The following is an 18,989-nucleotide window of genomic DNA, read 5'->3' on the forward strand; positions in this document are numbered from 1 at the left end:
CTTTTCCTCTGCCGTTTTCTTTTCCCTTTTCTTCCTATTCTCCCCCACTACTTCTCTTTTTTCATAGATCACAGATCACATGGTCCCCTTCAGGAAAAAATTTTCAACTTTCCCCATTCCTATCTAGCTCCTGACTGACCACCCATTCTCTAATCTCTAGTCTAAATGCAATAAGAAATTTGTTTGACTAACTGAGGTAATTATCAGTCATGGTAGAAAGCATAATGCACCCGCCTCCCCAAAGATGTCCACATCATAATCCCTGGAACATATGACTTTGTTACATGACATGGCAAAAGGGACTTTGTAGATCTGATTAAATTAAGGATCTAGAGATGGGGAGATTTTCCTGGATTACCTATGCAGTTCCAATGTAATCACAAGGGCCCTTAAAAGGTAAAGAGGAAGGTGGGGAAAGTCAGAGCCAGAGAAAGAGATGTGATGATATAAGCAGAAGTTGCAATGACGGGGGACCATGAGCCAGAAAAATGCAGGTAGCCAATGGAAGCATGAAAATGGCCTGAAACAGATTTTCTAGAGGCTGCACAAAGAACACAGTCCTACCAACCTATTTCAGACATCTGACCTCCACAATGGTAAAATGATCAATTTGTGTTGCTTTAAGCCACTGAATTTTTTGCTTATTTGTTAGGATACTAACACAAAACTGTCCCTAATTTCCAAGCCACCTCAAGGATCATCTTCAAGCCTACAGTAAATTCATCATGGATCAGGGGCTCATCTGTTTGTCCTCCAGTTGCCACCTCTGTGCTATCTCTAGAATGAACATCAGTTTCTTAATGTGACTTAAAATGCTCACCGTCAACTGGCTGCTCACTTCCGCCCCTACTCCTCATTTGTCCTTTACATACATAGAAGGATATATCTTTTATTATCCCTTTGATACAATGTCACACTGATATATTTTTTAACTTGGAGTATTCCTCTTCCATTTAAATTCTTTTCAACTTGCAAGACTCATCTATATTGACTTTTATCTTCTCCACGTAAATTCACCATGAACCAGGCATCAGTCTCCACAAATGACATTAATCTACACCAACTCTATATAAAATTGTACCGACACTAAAGGTGAACAAGTTTATGGTGAAATTTTTAGGTATATCAGATGATTATTAAACAAATATATTGGATAATTTTGTCAGGGTTAAGTTCCATTTATTCATTAGACTTAGTCTAATTCAAGACATTATTTCAAATGAATAATAAAATTATTCTAGATCTAACCTCAAAATTTATTTTAAAAACAAGATACATTAGAAGGGGGAATTTTTTTCCAAGAAAAAGTAAAGTATATTTTTTTCCTTCGAAAAGTAAAGAAACAAAGCCTCAGAAGTTTGCTCTTATAAGCTATCCCAAAGGAAAAACAGGAGAAATGCTTCATACTTTCTGACATATTTGGCAAACTGGGAATAAACACACGGTAACATAATAAAAGGCAGATGTTGGGGGACTAGGTTGTTTCTTAATCATGTGGAATTAAGCTCATTGATTTTCTGGATTGCCCACGAGGCTGACGCACATATATCACATTGGCATCAGATGGAAACACCCCACCAAAACTTTCTCACTTAAATCTAAATTTATTTACACAGTAGCATAATTTATTTCCCTTAAAGAAATGAAGATCCAGAAATAACAAATACAAAAATTAGATTAGAACCTAAACTGTATCTTTGGTGATTTAACTACCATTATCTTGTATAAATTATTTGGGCTTGGAGTTACAAATCAACGAAAACCTCTTGAGAGACTTCCTCTTGCTGCATCTAAATCATTTTACACAAACAGGTGTCTACTGTCATATTCTAGAATGAAGAGAAGATAAACTCCCTGTGGTAAACCTTTTACTCTTTAATAGATGGCTGTTTTTAGTAGCTTTTACATATCCTAAATACCTTCTAGAATAAGATACACTCTTTGGTTTGTAGTACTATAGCCACCTACTATTCTCCATATGCTCTAATAATTGTGAATACTTTTTTTTTTCCTACACAGAAGTCAGTTGCTTATTTATTGTGTATCCATAATCATGAACTACACCCTTTACACGGTGGCATATATTGAGCAATACCATTAAAACAAAATGTTGGCATAATGACAATACTTCTTTAAAGCAGCACTAAATGTAGTAAAATTCCAATGCAATAATATTTAAAGAATCATTTTCCTTCCCTTCTAGCACATTTTGAACTGCACTTCAAGCTCATGAAGACACTCATGATTTGCAAAGGTTCATTGTCTTCATATAAACCCTAGCACATCTTAGATACTGCTTATTCTGAGTTTATATCTTTCACTTCAATAATCTCATATTATACATTATACCAATTTCTATTTAAGAAAAAATTTTTTTCCAAATCCTTCTCTATTTCATTTTACCTTTATTTTTCTAACACTTGTAGTATCCTCACTGATGTAACCCAGCCTGAACATTAAAGTCACTCATTCATACATTCATGTAATCATCATTGCATGAAGACATTTTATGGAATCCAGACTGAAACACATATCATATGTGGCACTGTGAAGGTTATAAGCATATATAAATCAGGGTATCTGCATTCATATTTTGGAGATGGATATGAGCGCAAAGAGAAACAAACAAAAGGTCTGGATACCTTTCTCTTCCCAATTCTCTATATCCAGGTCCCTCTGGCTTCAATTTATATTCCACGACCCCAACTCTTAGACCAAATCACAACCCACACTTTAGTTCCCCAAAATACTATACCAACACTTTGTACATAACAGTCCTTCAACAGCTTATATTATGTCCCTGCCTCTGAATCATAATCCAAATCCTCTTAATCACACAAAATAAAAAATAGGTAATAGCCATTATGAACAGAGACCATGCTACACTCTTGAAATAACCATTTGAAGACATGGTATTTCATGGACTTTAACCCTTCAAACAAAGTAATAAGAGTATTTTTGTAGTTAAAAAAGTTCTACAAACACACAGTGGGAATATTCAAAATAGGTTCTTTTGTTTGCAGACAAATACACTAATAAAAAAAAGGACAGAGGGGTGGAAGGAGGGAGGGAAGGAGGAAGGGAAAAGAGGAGAAAGCAAAAAGGAGGCAGCAAAGAGGAGGAAAGGAAGAAATGGAAAAAGGAAAGAAAATGAGGGAAGAGAAAAGGGGAGAAACACACACACACACACACACACACACACACACACACACACACACTAACAAGAACATTAAGCAAACCTTTCTGAACTGGTGGAGATACAGACTCTCCAAGCAAGCATCTGCTTAACATGTGGTTTTTGTACAGAATTCTACAAATGACAGCAACTCAAATGTTTATTTACTGAATTGCTACAGTGCTTCATAAACTAGAGGAGAATGGGTATTACTGATAGTCTTTGCCTCTTTCTTCAAGTGCTGCTTATAAAAACTAAGAACAAGGTAGAAAATTGTTCCAAAAGAAAATCTATTGGGTACAAAGGCTGAATATCTACTTCCACTGAAATTAAAGGCCTTCATTCTAAATGTAGGCAAAACTTTAGAACATGACCTGAGACACTAGATTCAATCCTTGCCTGTTATAATCATATATATACGCGAAGTGATATTTAAACCCAAACATCATAAAACTGAATTTTTAGTATTTCAATCAAGGATGGTATGATGACATAACTTCATTATATTTAATTTGTTCCTTAAATTTATAGCAATGGGGGTATAAGGCAATGATGTAATGTATGGTGATTAACAAACATAATAAAAAAAATGATCAAATGAAAAAAAATTACATCTCCAGTTTGTTTATGAAGAGATCCTATTGCTTTCAAATTAGTTGTGTTAATGAGAAACAAATACCTACTTCTACATTTTTATGGAATTACCATATGTGTTTATCTAAAGTCAATGCTATACATAAGTAATGTGACATAAAAAATTCAACATTACTAATATGTACTATAATCATATTTAATATGCTCTTGTTATTAAAGTATCTAGTTCTGGTTTTCTAGTAATCACAGTGAATTAAAAATAATATTCTAGCAAAAGACACATGAAAAGCATTGGGCTTAAATGATGTTAACTGTATTCAAAAAGATTTATAAAATTAAAAAAGAAATAATAAGAAGAAAGAACAAGGATAAGTAGCCCTCTTGGTTAATATGTGAGATCAAACATCAAAAAAGATTTTTATTCCCCGGCCTTGATGCCTCTGGTTTTATAGGTTGGACCAGGCATGAAGAGTGAGCCATTAATCTTTTAAGGAGAAGATGCCAAGTGCACTCCTCTTCTACTTGATCTATGGAGATCAGTAATGATGCTCTTCAGTAAGCTACATATCTGCTTCTCTCAACAAAGGTGCCATGGTAACAGGCATCAGCTGAAATGAGCGTCAGCTATGAAAGTATATGGATAAAGTAATATTATTTATTCCTAAATTGCACGCTTAATATTCAAAAATCATACAAGCAAACCTTCATCCAGATGGATCTTAACACACATAGTGGGAGAAGCTATCTTAATTCACATTACACAGAAAAATAAACAAATCAAACCTGCCGCTTAATCTCATTATCTGTCCTATTTATCATTTTTACATTATGATAGAGAAAACACATTTGGCTTGGGAGGTATTAAGTAGCCATGTGACAACTGTATTTGTAAATAGAGGAGAACAAGGTCTCAGAACTTATGCCAAACTTAGAGCAGCATTTTATTACCACCCTCCCAAAATAATTATATCATTAAAATAAAAATTGATTTTGAGACAGGTCATTGAGTTTTCTCAGGTCTCTGGAGCAGGAGTTAGGAATTTTCCAACTGTCCCACATTTCTAGCTCTGCTCCCTTGCTACTCAAAGTAAATCCCAATTTAATAAAAGTTTTTCCCCCAGATTAGAATTTATATAGAATGTACCTTTCACCACTGTTTGATGGTAGAAAAAAAGTCACATTTGCACTTCAATACATCAATCTTAAATCCAACATACACAAAAAGAACTGAAATAAATTTTATGTAACCAAGTATCATAACCAGAAAAAAATAAGTTTTTAAGATTCACTCAATATTTCTACTTTGAATAGTTTCATTTTGTTATAATACTTAAGACAGTTAAGTGTTTCCCTTCTATGTGGCCAGTATCTCAAAGATCCATATTAAGTGCTTTTAATGTAAATTGCCATTGGAGAAAATAACACTGTTGTAGAAATTACCAGCTTCCTTCACGACTTGCTCCTTCTTGTACCTACAGTAATTACCATAGGTTTCAGTGCAAGTGGCAGACAAAGAAATCAAAATATCTGGTATTTGCCAGTAATCCACTCAAATTACAAAAGCCACTACATCATAATCCTGCTCTAAGGTTTTCTCCATTTAAAAAAATCCACCAAGAGGAACATATGAAATAATGTGTCAGCATAGAAACTATTTTCTCACATTGTCTACAACCACATCAATGGCAGATACAACAGCTGTACAGTAACCAAAAAGTTCTAGAGCCAAAAGGCTCAGTAAAATTCCTTTAACTCTCAACCCTGCATCATCTCCTTATCCATGCACAAGTACCCCTCAATTTCTCCCCAGACTTTCATCCAAAGGAGGTGGGGCGCTCATGATAGCAGACTTGTTCTCTACTTCCCCTGCATGTGGCCTTTTTCATTAGATAATCAATATGAGTTTGAAGCCTCTTAACCTAAGGGACTGAGAATGGTCGCTGTAGCCCCATCTAGGCCATTTCATTCCTTCTCCTTTCTGAATTCCCAAGATACTTTTGTTTATCCAATTCTTGATAATCACAACACCTTGCAGCCTCTTGCACATTATCTCCTCTTTTTCTGTCTCTCTAGAACTAACATACAACACATTCTAGTTCTAGCAACTAAACACAATACATTCCTTCCTCCGTTACACTCAAAAGCTATAGCTTCAAAAATTCTGTAATCCCACATAAAATGTGAGTGTGGCAAGGCTTCATATTATCAATCACTTATCAGACAAAATAAAACTTCACACCGGTAACAGTATTTATACAATTGCCTCATACATTTCACTCACTCCAAGTATCAACAATCAGCTGAAAACCAAGATGTCTTATAACACAAAGTCTTCCATAAGTTTCAACGTTATTCTATTTAGCAGCTCCTTTCCTATTACCAGTCTATCTCTTTACTTTCTACTAACATGTTAGAATGTTCCTCCATGATATTTTCTTTAATAACTGTGGTGCTTTCTTTAAATACCTGCAAAATAATCCAGCAAATCAGCTGAAGTACACTAAAAAGAAATCTGTCCTAAGCATAACTGATATTGAAATGGTAACAGTAAAGTTAACACTAAAGTAAGTCACAATGTTTCCATGCAAAAGTTAAAATGACACTCTTTATAAAAGAATATTGAAAATCATACTATAAAATGAAATAAAAGTACAAGCTTTTGGCATTGAATCCCTTCAAATTCATAGTAATTTATGATATAAGCCACATTTTTCAACCTATTCTCACCTTTCTAATTCCCTATGAATAAGCTCCATTCATTTAAAAATATGTCTGCAGTATTTCCACAATACGGGCCCCCATTAATTCTCAATCTCTCCACAAATGGCACATATGTGAATGTAGCACCATCACTTCAAGCCATAAAATGAGAATAAAGGAAGATACACTGCTTACCAGAGCCTCTTTTGGTCACAACCTTCAAACTCTGAGTAAAAGTAGCATATAAGAGAATCAAGTGTGGAATCGGAGCTTTCATCTTCCAGGTTTTAAAGGCTGTTCCCTAAAGCAAAGATAAAATGAAAAACATATATTTTTAAAAAATATATAGCAATATTTTAAGATTTTTGTTTGACTTTTGATAATGCATACAATTGGGGCAATGGGTATCACAAGAGTTAAGAATGTGAACAGGATCTGTATCATGTTATCCTTTATGTTGTGGTTGCTAAGTAAAATCCAAACAGGTAGTGCCAAAATTATTTTTCCATAAGGCCCCCAACATGTTTTAAAATCTTAAGATCCCTTAAAGGGTTAGAATTTCTCTTTAGAGGACCCAACTGCATTTAAGTAAGTGGAAACAATCCCATCAAAAAGACTATTTCACTAACAACTTATTTCTAATATAAATTACTAAACACACGTTTTAATGTTCCATGCTACAATAGAATATGATTTTATTCTGTATCATTCTTCCGAGTCAAAAAGAAATCATAAATTCTATGCCTCTAAAGATTTAAATTTAATTTTACAATTATCTTTCAAAAATCTCTTAAAAGATACTTCAAGAGAATTTAAAGACTGTCTCTACTGAAAATAAGTACACTGTCTCTGAAAGCTATGGAAAGATACATCATTTCTTCCTATTACAAGTACTAGAAGGGACATTAGCCTAGTATTTGGATTTCAAAAGGGTGATAGATTCCATCTGAAATTAACTGAAACGAAACACTATCTTTCTTGGAAAAATCAACCCTCTTTTATTCTTGTCTAAGACTGAGATAGTAGAGGTGAAAGACTGAATTTCAAAAAGTAGCAAGTCAGAACACAGTTCAAATATATTGTCAATCCATGACAGCACAAGTTTCTTTGCAAGACAGTTGAGGACTGATCGTATTCAGCTTTCAATCACTATGACTTTATTAAAAATGAGGAAGCTGAAATGGTGGTTTGACAGTCACATATTTTGCTCTCCTACTGCCACAGATACCTCTGAATATTTTTTTTACCTCTGAATATTTCTAAATGAGTAATTCATTCGCATTAATAAAAGTCTGTTAAGACACATTTTAATTCACAAAACAAAATCCCTATCTATTCACTTGCAGTAAAGTGATACCATCATCATTTTAGTCAGAAAGTCAGTGAATTTTTAAAATAAGCACTGTGAACAAGCTATTTTAACTCCAGCTCCTTTAAATGATGATAGCCTGGGGGCGCCTGGGTGGCTCAGTCGTTAAGTGTCTGCCTTCAGCTCAGGTCATGGTCCCAGGGTCCTGGGATGGAGCCCTGCATCGGGATCCCTGCTCAGGAGGAAGCCTGCTTCTCCCTCTCTCACTCCCCCTGCTCGTGTTCCCTCTCTCGCTGTCTCTCTCTCTTTCTGTCAAATAAATAAATAAAATCTTTTAAAAAAATGACGATAGCCTGTTTCGGTTTTCTAAAGAAGGACTTTGAGTTCACATACAGACATAAATGAAACCTAGTGTGAAAAGCCGACTCAACAAATGCATCTGATGAACTGCCACATTACAGCGCAAGCCTGAGTCATGGATTCCTAAACCCTGAATTCCATTTCCAAGCCAATGCACTAACTGGAGCAGCAGGAAATCTTCAAGTTGCTATCTTCAGCCTTCAGGTTAGCAGTGAGAATCAGTTCCTCTCTCAGTGGGATTTTCATCAGCACTACCCAAACAACTCCAGGATCCAACTATACACTTCAAGACCTTCCAGCTTAACTATCTTATTACTTTACTCTTGTTCAAAATACTACTTCCCCACTCATTTCATTTCTGTAAGGCACACAAGCTAGTCCGCAATTTTATTTCTTAAAACTCAATTGGTTTGGAAAGCATCAGTTTGGTAACGTCCAGATACTTAATTGAGCCTCTTGAAATGCTGTGTATTAGGGAAAAAAACATGTAGCATATCACAGATTCAACATCTTGGTCATTCTACAATAATAATCTTTACAAACCTCTTTGACATAATTTATTGTATCTTATCTTGAAAGACAGACCAAATATATCTAGTCATAGACATCCAAGCTTTGCTGTACTTGTTGCATGATTAAAATCCTTACCCACAAATCCCAATGCCAACTATATATAAATATAGTGATGTTCTTATGTACATTCTTATTGTCACATGGAGGCTCATCCTATCAGTGACCTAATTTCAAGTAGCTTCAAATTATGGATGGATGGACCTGAAATTATCTGCCTATTTCCTATTAATACCATCACCATATGACGCCATGTGAACCACTACTAAACCTTACACCAAATGAACATATTACAATGGTTATGAGCAATCAGTCAGTCTTGGTTCTTATTCCACTTTCACCACCTATTAGCTGTGTCATTTTGGGCAAATAACCTCTCTGTGACTAGTTTCTTCATTTGAAAAATAGGTATCACTACAGTATATAGCATAATACCTAGAAGAGCACTGGCACACACAACAAAGTCAAGAAATGAAAGCTGCGGTTGTTACTGTTTACATTGCAGTTGACTGCTGTTGCCATTACTGTTAACATTCTCATAGACAACTCACATCCTGTCACCTGAGACATTTTCTAGATATACCAGCTTTCTTTACATCCTACCTCAAGCTATTAGCTTATCGCTTTAATTATACGTCTTTCTATCTTCCCAGACTTGAAGTCCCACCAGGGTGAATATGTTTAATTCATCTTTTTATTTCCAATGCTCAGTAAATTTTAGCTGAAAAAGTGAATGAATGACAGACTGAACGTGGCTGCTATTACATGAAGTTGAATTCTGGCATTCAAACTCATCATTTGGTAAACACTTATTAAGCATATACTAGTTACAGGATGCTGTACTATGGTGTAGTGGGGACACAAAGACAATGCAATGCACTCTAATAAAGAAGGTTTGTAGACCAATAAAGGAGACAAATGCTTACCTACCTAATTAGACCAGCCCTATTGCCATATGGTGAGTATAATGTGCTGAGGGAGTAGAGGGAGGAATCTATTAATTCTACTTCAGGTTTGTCTGGTGAAGTCACAGCAAAGAGCTTTCAGAGGAAGAAGCATTTCAGTTAGGTCATAAAGATTTTTTTTTTTTTTTAAGGTAAAGGGACTTCTGGGTCTAGGATAAAGTAGAAGTGAAGCTGTCACTCTGGTAGGAAGAATAATGCCCGCCACAAACACGTTCACATCCTGAAACTAGTGAACATGTTACCTCACATGTCAAAGGGATTTTGCTGATGTGGTTAAATTAAGGATTTTGCGATGGGAGATTATGATTCAAGTAAGCCCAATGCAATAAAAAGCATCCTTATAAAAGGGCAGTGAAAGAATGATATTCATAGAGACAGATTATAAGGATGGAGGCAAAGGTCAGAGATTGGAGTTATGCACGCTAAAGATGGAGGAACAGGACATGGGCCAAGGAATGACTTTGGCCAAAACAAGCTGGAAAAGGCAAGGAAGCAGATTCTCCCCTAGAACTTCCAGAAACTATGCAGTCATACCAACACCTTGATTTTAACCAAGTGAGTCCAATGCATTTTGAACTTCTAACCACCACAACAATAACATTAAAAATTGGGGTTGTTTTAAACCACTTAATTTGTGGTACTTTGTCACAGGAGCAAAGTGAAACTAACACAGAAAGGCTGTGAAATGGCAGGTTCCAGTAACAAAGTATAAATAAACCACAGGTTGTGAGCTATAGTGACAGAAATTAAAGATGCCAGGGGTGCCTGGGTGGCTCAGTCAGTTGAGCGTCTGACTCTTGATTTCAGCTTAGGTCACGACCTCAGGGTCGTGAGATCGAGTAACACATCAGGCCTGGCACTGGGCGTGAAGCCTGCTTGGGAGTCTCTCCCCCCAGCCCTTTGTCCCTCCCCCACCCCTGCTCTCGCACACACACTTTCTAAAAAAATAAAAAAACATAAAAATATTTTTAAAAAAATAAAGATGTCAATGTGAGACTGTTAATAGCAAGCTATGCTAGGTAAGAATCGGGGACTTTTTCCTCATGCCCCCTACAATGTTTTTCACTCATATACTGTTTACCTTCATCCAAGAATATTTCATGCAGCTTCACTTTCTTAACCTCTTTGTCATGAAAACATTCTGTACACTGAATGTTTCCTCAGAATATACATGATGACTCACCTGAAATTCTAACCTATCCCCTTTCCACACAATCCTAAGAATTCTTTGCAGTACAGACCACAAAGAACCAATGGATGCTTGTAAGTGAAAAATCTTAACTGTTTTAGAAAGCATAGTCTGAAGGTGGAAGAAGCTAGTTAGCAGGCAGTGATGAAGAAGGTCAGCCTTAATACAGTAGAGATAAATCCCGAAAAAAACAGAATGTATCTGGGAATAACAAGAGTTCAGGGATATTAAAGGAAGTGGCATTAAAAGCAAGCTTTGAAAGTGGATCTGAGGCATTTATTTTGAGCAACTAGGTCTATCACGATCCTACTTACCAATATATAGAAACAAAAAAGACATTATTTTATGCACTGAGGATGGAGAAGTATATGAAATTATATTTAAGGCACATCGATTTTAAAGAGCCTGTGGAATCTCCTACTAGAATTGTCTTGTAGTTAATTAAAAATATTAGCCAGAAGCTCCCTGTAAAGATGGAAAATGATAATATTGTAATTTTAGCTGAAGTTAAAGACATGGGTTACAATAAATGGGAAGAAAGCACAGAAAACACAGAGGAGAGAGCTTACATTTTCACCTCTGGAGCCTACAAATGTTTATGAAACAGCAAAGGGACTCAAAGGGAGAAGAAGGGGAAAAAATCAGACAGTAAAGGGAGACCTTATGTATTATAAGGATAAAAAAAAGACAAACCTAGCTTTAGATTTAAGATACTGCCAGTGATACTGGCTACTCCTTTGATTAAACAAATAGGGGCATAATCAGAGAATTTAATGAGGAAAATAAGCTTCATTTGCTTGTTCCTAAATGGTAAGACGTGGAGTCCATAGTTCAGAGTAGAGAAGCTGAGGGATAATTTAGTTGAGAATGAAGAAGATTTAAACTGAAGCCAATAGAAGCAGAGCCAGAGGAAGGGGAATCTAGAAAGGAGAGATATTAGTATGGGCAGTTCCTTTACAAGCAGAAGGAAAAAAAGTATACAGGATGGAAGTAAAATGGAGGGAAGTGGCACTGGTTTGTTTTATTCCATTTTCATCATAAAACATACAGAACTGGTTTTAGAATGAGAACAAAGCATGTTAAGAGTCTTACTGTAGGTTAGGTTAAGCAAACAACTTCATATCTTTAAGTCGCAGTTTTCTCATCTACAAAACATGGACATGAGTATGTGAGAATATTTATTTCATTTTAGTTTAGTTCATTTTTGACATACCATTCCCAAATAGGGAGGTAGCAAATTCCTACTTCAAACTTTTATAACCTTTCAAGAATTGTCTTTATGGTATCTACCACAGTATTTAACAATGACATTTTACTATGTACATTTTAAAATGCTAACTCTCTTCCTAGGTCTCCTTTCTCCCCACTCTTGCCTGGTATGGAAAAATTGTGCTCGAAAAATGGTCCATTATATTTTATTTAGTCCTTAAAGTTTTTACGTTGCTAAACTCAAAAGTATACCATTTTCCACTCTTATAGGTATCCATTTGTGCATGACACAAAGTATTTTACCCGGCACAATTTACATAAAGCAATTCATGTTAAAGCTGTGGTAAATATTTCCTATGGGGATGATAAACAGAGGTTCTTTTTTTTTTTTAAAGATTTTATTTATTTATTTGACAGAGAGAGACAGCGAGAGCAGGAACACAAGCAGGGGGAGTGGGAGAGGGAGAAGCAGGCCTCCCGCCGAGCAGGGAGCCCGACGCGGGACTCGATCCCAGGACCCTGGGATCATGACCTGAGCTGAAGGCAGACGCTTAACGACTGAGCCACCCAGGCGCCCGATAAACAGAGGTTCTTAAAGACTCTGCAACTAAAAGTTACCAAAAAAGCAAAATATTTAAAATTAGCCCCAGAGAAATGGGTTTCTTCTGTCATAAACTTACGACAATTACTTTTTTTCTAATTTAAATACTACTAGCCAACATATAGTACACATTAGTTCCAGATGTAGTGTTCAATAATTCATCATTTGTGTATAATACCTAGTGCTTATCAAAATTATCCTGAGGAAAATCAACCACTCGGAATTTATGAAGACATCTAAACATTTGCTTTTAAATTTGAGTGCCTACCATGTTTCTGATATTGTTTTAAGAATTAAGAATACAAAACCATTAGGAAATGGTCACTGTAGCTAAGGAAGAAAGACGTGAGAAATCAATGGTTATACCAAAGGGATAGGTGTCAGACGAATTCTCAAGTCTATGGAACATGCTCAGTACAACCTGGAGGGGTCATGAAAATATTCTCGGAGGAATGTGACATTTGAGCTACGTTTGGACCAGGGTAGAAAGGGTTTAAAAAGTGATGGACAATAGATGCAGGTAGAAGAGAATAAAAAGAGTGCAAGATGCATTTGAAAAACCACTAGTGAAAATAAAACTATATACTTGACAACCTATTCAATATGGGTGGAAGAGTAGGCAAGTGTGTATGTTTAGATCATCAAAATGAAGTATTAAGTCATTAGACTATTCTTTACAAAATAGTCCAAACCAAGTTCTGGTTTTTGTTTTTTAACACAGTCCTAACCAGAAGATCATTCATTCCTAAAGAGCCTGGCTGGCCAGAGAATGTTAAAATTCCAGACCTTATAACTAAGACCAGTAATGATACGCAGAAGTTAATTCATAATCTGGCTAAAAGACCAAAATGTCAATAAGATCATCAGTCATATGGTTCTTGACAAATTTCCCTATAAGGTCATAAGAATATGATAATGAACAGTCAAATAACTGTCCAAAATGAATGGCTTCCGTATTTAAATGATGTCCTGAGAATTATACATAGAATAGTTTGCTGTACAGCAACCTGGCATAAAATGCTATAGAATGTTCTGCAAACAGACTGGAGTAGTGGCTGCAGTTACTGTGGAATAACTGGCACACCTACTGAGTGGCACCAGGGAAACCTGAAAACTTGTAGAAGGATCCTGTACCTTTAGAAAGGGCTTGGTTCTCATGAAATCTGAACCACATCCTTGAGCAGGTGGGAAGCCAATGGTGTTTACAGAAGTGAATGTTATAACCCACTTTGTATTAGAAAGAATAAACTTCTATTTAATCTGCTAAGAAAGTAAGATCAATAATATAAACGAAATCAAAAGTGAAAAAGATGATATAAAATATACAATGACAAAAATTTAGAATACTTTTAATTTTACTTAATTTGAAAATCTTACAGAATGGGGCACCTGGGTGGCTCAGTTGGTTAAGCGACTGCCTTCGGCTCAGGTCATGATCCTGGAGTCCCGGGATCGAGTCCCGCATCGGGCTCCCTGCTCGGCAGGGAGTCTGCTTCTCCCTCTGACCCTCTTCCCTCTCGTGCTCTCTCTCATTCTCTCTCAAATAAATAAATAAAATTAAAAAAAAAAAAAGAAAAGAAAATCTTACAGAATGGATTTCTGGGAATGTAAATTATGAAAATCTGCTAAAGTTTAAATACAATCATGAATCTAACAAAAACATTTAAAAATTCTAAATACCATTACAGTATAAACTCCTAAATTTTGACTATAGTAAATACCACAGATGATCACTTGCAAACTTTCAAAGAACACAAGGAACAGAAAACCATGGTTATGGTTGTAAAAACACAGAAAACCTTTTATTTTTTTTTCACAGAAAACCTTTTTTAAAAAGACAAAACAAATGATCAGAACTCATATAAGGAATTTAATAAACTTTGTAAAATGAGAGTAACACTGGCAAGGGTTGTTTAGGTTACTACCATTACTTAGCTTTTCTCTATAAGTCCTAGGCAGTGAAATGAACCAGAAAGAATAATAGCTATAAATATAAGTATCAGAAAAAGGCAAACACACAATTTTCAGTATTTATAGACTATGGTTATAAAAACATTAAAAAACTTCATTCCATTATAAACTATGAAAAATAATGTGCTTCAAGATGAAAATATTAACCACTTTGTCAATACTGACAAAAAATGTCAAATTTTTCCAAACTGGTATTATTCACTTCTAGTCAAAATCCAAACAGAATTTTTGTTTCTTGAGAAATAAAGTCTAAAATTTGACTGGAAAAATAAACAAGAGAAATTTAGAAAAGATGAATTAAGTAGGACTTGCCTGCAAGATATACATTTTAATTCTAGACTAGTTAAAATGGTATAGCCACAAAAATGACTTACCAATGAAAAATACATGTACAAGATATCAGAATATCTAACAGTATATGATAAAGGGAGCATTTATCACTAAACAAATGAAATCGGTCTGTGATAGTAAAAACCTAAAGTGGCCCTCAAGACTCCTATTCCCTGGTATTCACACCCTGTAGAATCCTGTACCCCTGTCAGTATGAGTGAGGACTATAAATCTATGATTGTATCACTCTCATTAGGCTGTGTTATATGGCAGAAGTGAAGATGTTCTGCAGTTGTAAATAAATCAACTAATCAGTTGACTTTTAAGTTAATTCCAAGGGAGACTACACTCAGTGGGCTCAGGTTAATCAGGTGGCCCTTTAAAAAAGGTGTCTAGAGGTCACAGATAGAAGATGTCAGAGAATTAAGCAGCAGCAGAGATGCTCTCCTACTGGCATTGAAGAACAAATTGCCACGTCGTGGAGAGAATCACATGTCATGAAATGGTTTGTGGCCTCTAGGAGCTGAGGATCTCAATCCTACAACCACAAAGAACTGAATTCTGCCAAAAACCACATCAACTTGGGGAAGGAGGACCCCCAGGTCTCAGGTGAGAGTTCAGCCTCACGGATACCCTGGTTTCAGTCTTGTAAGACTCTGAACAGAGGACCCAGCTAATCTGTGCCAAGACTCCTAACCCACAGAAGTGGTGTGAGAAGACATTTGTATCATTTTAAGCTGCTAGATTTGTAGTAATCTGTTATGCATTAAGAGGTAACTAATATATCACTTAAATACTCATAAACCCAGGTAGAGATTTAGTGAATAGATAAGTAATAAAGTATCACTGAATTATCTAATCACTAAAAAGAAGTACTATTAAAATAAATTGTAGGGAATGGCTCTAAAATAAAATATTATTCAGGTTTCACAAATAGTTTTGAAGTTTATCACTTGGAAAACAGTCACAACAAAATGCTAAGAGATAAAAGCAAAATACAATGCTGTATAGAGAATGATTCATATTATGAATAATAGGAATATAGATAAATGACAAGAAAAAAATTACGTCACAGCATATGACCTTTGCAATCGTAAGTAATTATACTAAATTTTAGGTTTCCTCCTTATTGTTATATGGTTGCCCAATTTAAAAAAAATGAGTATCTACTGCTTTTCATAAAAATATACACATTTTTATATCCCTTTAAAATTTCCTTAGAAGAGGTTTTAAGGTAAGGAATAGCACAGAGAACCACAGGGAAGGGAGGGAAAACTGAACGGAAAGAAATCAGAGAGGGAGACAAACCATGAGAGACTAGGACTCCAGGAAACAAACTGAGGGTCACAGAGGGGAGGGGGCTGAGGGAAATGGGGGAACCAGGTGATGGGTATTAAGGAGGGCAGGTGTTGTGATGAGCACTGAGTGTTATATACAACAAATGAATAGTTGAACACTACATCAAAAACTAATGATGTACTATATGCTGGCTAACTGAACATAATAAAAAAAAAGGTTTTAAGGTTTTAGGTAACCATCAATAGATGAATGGATAAAGAAAGAGTGAGATACACACACACACACACACAATGGAATATTAATCAACCTTAAAAAAGAAGAAAATAATTTGCAACAACATGGATGGAGCTTAGAGCATTATTCTAAATGAAATAAGCCAGGAACCAAAAGACAAATACTGCATGATCTCACTTATATGTGAAATCTGAAAACATCAAACTCATAGAAAGTAGAAAATAGAATGGTGGTTGCCAGAGACTGGGGGTGGCAACAATGAGGAGACATTAGTCAAAGGGTACAGAGGTTAGGTTATGAAGGATGAATAAGGTCTAATGACATAATATACAGTATGGTGACCATAGTTATTAATACTGCACTATACACTTAAAATTTGCTAGGAGAGTAAAAAAAATGTTCTCATAACACAACAAATGACAGTTATGTTAGGTGATGAGGATGTTAATTAACTTGACTGTGTAATCATTTCACAACGTATGTTTATCAAAACATCAAGTGGCATACCCTAAATATATACATATTTGTCAACTACAACTCAATATAACTGGAAAAATAAAAAAAAAGCTTTTACAGAATGAAATTATCTCAAATTGGTCAAGAATCTGGATAAACTCTTATTATTTTAATTCTGTAAGTCAAAACCATATACATGTCTCAATTTAAGAGTCATCCAGGGTGCCTGGGTGGCTCAGTCGTTAAGCGTCTGCCTTCGGCTCAGGTCATGATCCGAGGGTCCTGGGATCGAGTCCCACATCGGGCTCCCTGCTCGGCGGGAAGTCTGCTTCTCCCTCTCCCACTGGCCCTGCTTGTGTTTCCTCTCTCGCAGTGTCTCTCTCTGTCAAATAAATAAAATCTTAAAAAAAAAAATATATATATATATATATATATATATATATATATATATATATATATATATATATATATATATATATAAAAGTCATCTAGATAGGGCGCCTGGGTGGCTCAGATGGTTAAGCATCTGCCCTCGGCTCAGGTCATGATCCCAGGGTCCTGGGATCGAGTCCCACATCGGGCTCCCTGCTCCTTGAGAGCCTGCTTCTCCCTCTGCCTCTCTCTCTCTCTCTGTCTCTCATGAATAAATAAATAAAATCTTTAAAAAAGAAGAGTCATCCAGATAAACTACATTGTGCTAAATATTTTATCACTACAATAATTTCCAATATTCTCAGTCATAAGATCCACTTAAATGGGTCACTAATAGAAACACTACAATAGCAGTCAGAATCTAATTAAAATAGATTCTGAACAAAAAGATACAAACCCATACACACAAACCTACACATTTCCTGGTGTGTTTACAATACCTATTATATTGTTCCAAGCAGATAACAGACAGTAAGTATGTAATGGATAACTGAAGGAATAAAACATGTACTATAGATGCGTCCACAGGCTAGTACTTAAATGAAATATTTGAGGTACTGGAATAAACAAAAGAGATTACTGGATCATCTTTTGATGGAAAGGTGGAGTTTCTCGGGATTACCTGACCCAACCTGTGCACCTTTGTCTGTAGACATGGTATTTCACAACTCTGAAAACGTAACTTCTAGAAAGTTAACAGCAATGCAAGTAATTCTTGCCCATAGAAATGGAAATTATTTGTGGTCTGGTGGGATGCAACTGATTACTGCCCTGTGTACAGACCAGTTGTGGCAAATCAATTCCAAAATTCTTTTACTGCATATAAATTTGTGGTTCTCTGACATCTCCTCTAAACCAGTTGTAACATGTCCTCCAGTTCCTTTGTTAGTGAATTAATCTTTGACATGTGCTCATTTTGTATCTTTATGACCCTTGGGTTTTTTAAAATTATGCTTGAGAACTACACTTATTATAATAAAGTTAATCAATGAATACTTTAAGATAAGCAAAGTATTTTTTAAAGTTTTTTTTTTAGGATTTTATTTATTTGACAGAGAGAGACGCAGCGAGAGAGGGAACACAAGCAGGGGGAGTGGGAGAGGGAGAAGCAGGCTTCCCGCTGAGCAGGGAGCCCGATGCGGGGCTTGATCCCAGGACCCTGGGATCATGACCTGAGCTGAAGGCAGATGCTTAACTACTGAGCCACCCAGGCATCCCATATTTCTAAAAAGTTTAAAAGAAGAAATTACAATAAGCTACCTTTGGTTAGATTTTATATTCTAGTCAATGCTTACTATCATGATGTTTTAATCAGAAACCATGTGAACAACAACATAAAGACAACTTCAAGGCAGTTAAATAAGAAACCAGTGGAATTACAAATATGCATAGAAAACACTATCATCAATAAGAACTAACTGTATTTTGAGTCACTAGGCCTTTCTCTCTACTTTGGAAAGGCAGAAGAATCACTCTTAGAGGAATGTTGGCTGGGATGCAGCTTCCTAGAAAAAGGTCTCAGTATCAAGGTCATTTGAAAATGACGTAATCATCCCTTACAAAGTCCAGACTTGCTTAGTGTAACCAGCTACTCC

General features: G+C 35.7%; 1 protein-coding gene across 1 annotated transcript in view; it reads right to left on the minus strand.

Moving 5' to 3' along the window:
• The window catches only part of IL1RAPL1 (interleukin 1 receptor accessory protein like 1), a 1,385,574-nt gene that overhangs the window by 1,185,399 nt on the left and 181,186 nt on the right, over window positions 1-18,989 (minus strand). Inside the window, exon 2 of the mRNA XM_027608280.1 lies at window positions 6,665-6,770. Coding sequence (XP_027464081.1) covers window positions 6,665-6,746 — 82 coding nt within the window. The 5' untranslated portion in view covers window positions 6,747-6,770. The remainder of the gene's footprint in view (window positions 1-6,664; window positions 6,771-18,989) is intronic.

Source organism: Zalophus californianus, chromosome X, assembly GCF_009762305.2.
Source record: "Zalophus californianus isolate mZalCal1 chromosome X, mZalCal1.pri.v2, whole genome shotgun sequence".
Taxonomy (NCBI): Eukaryota; Metazoa; Chordata; class Mammalia; order Carnivora; family Otariidae; genus Zalophus; species Zalophus californianus.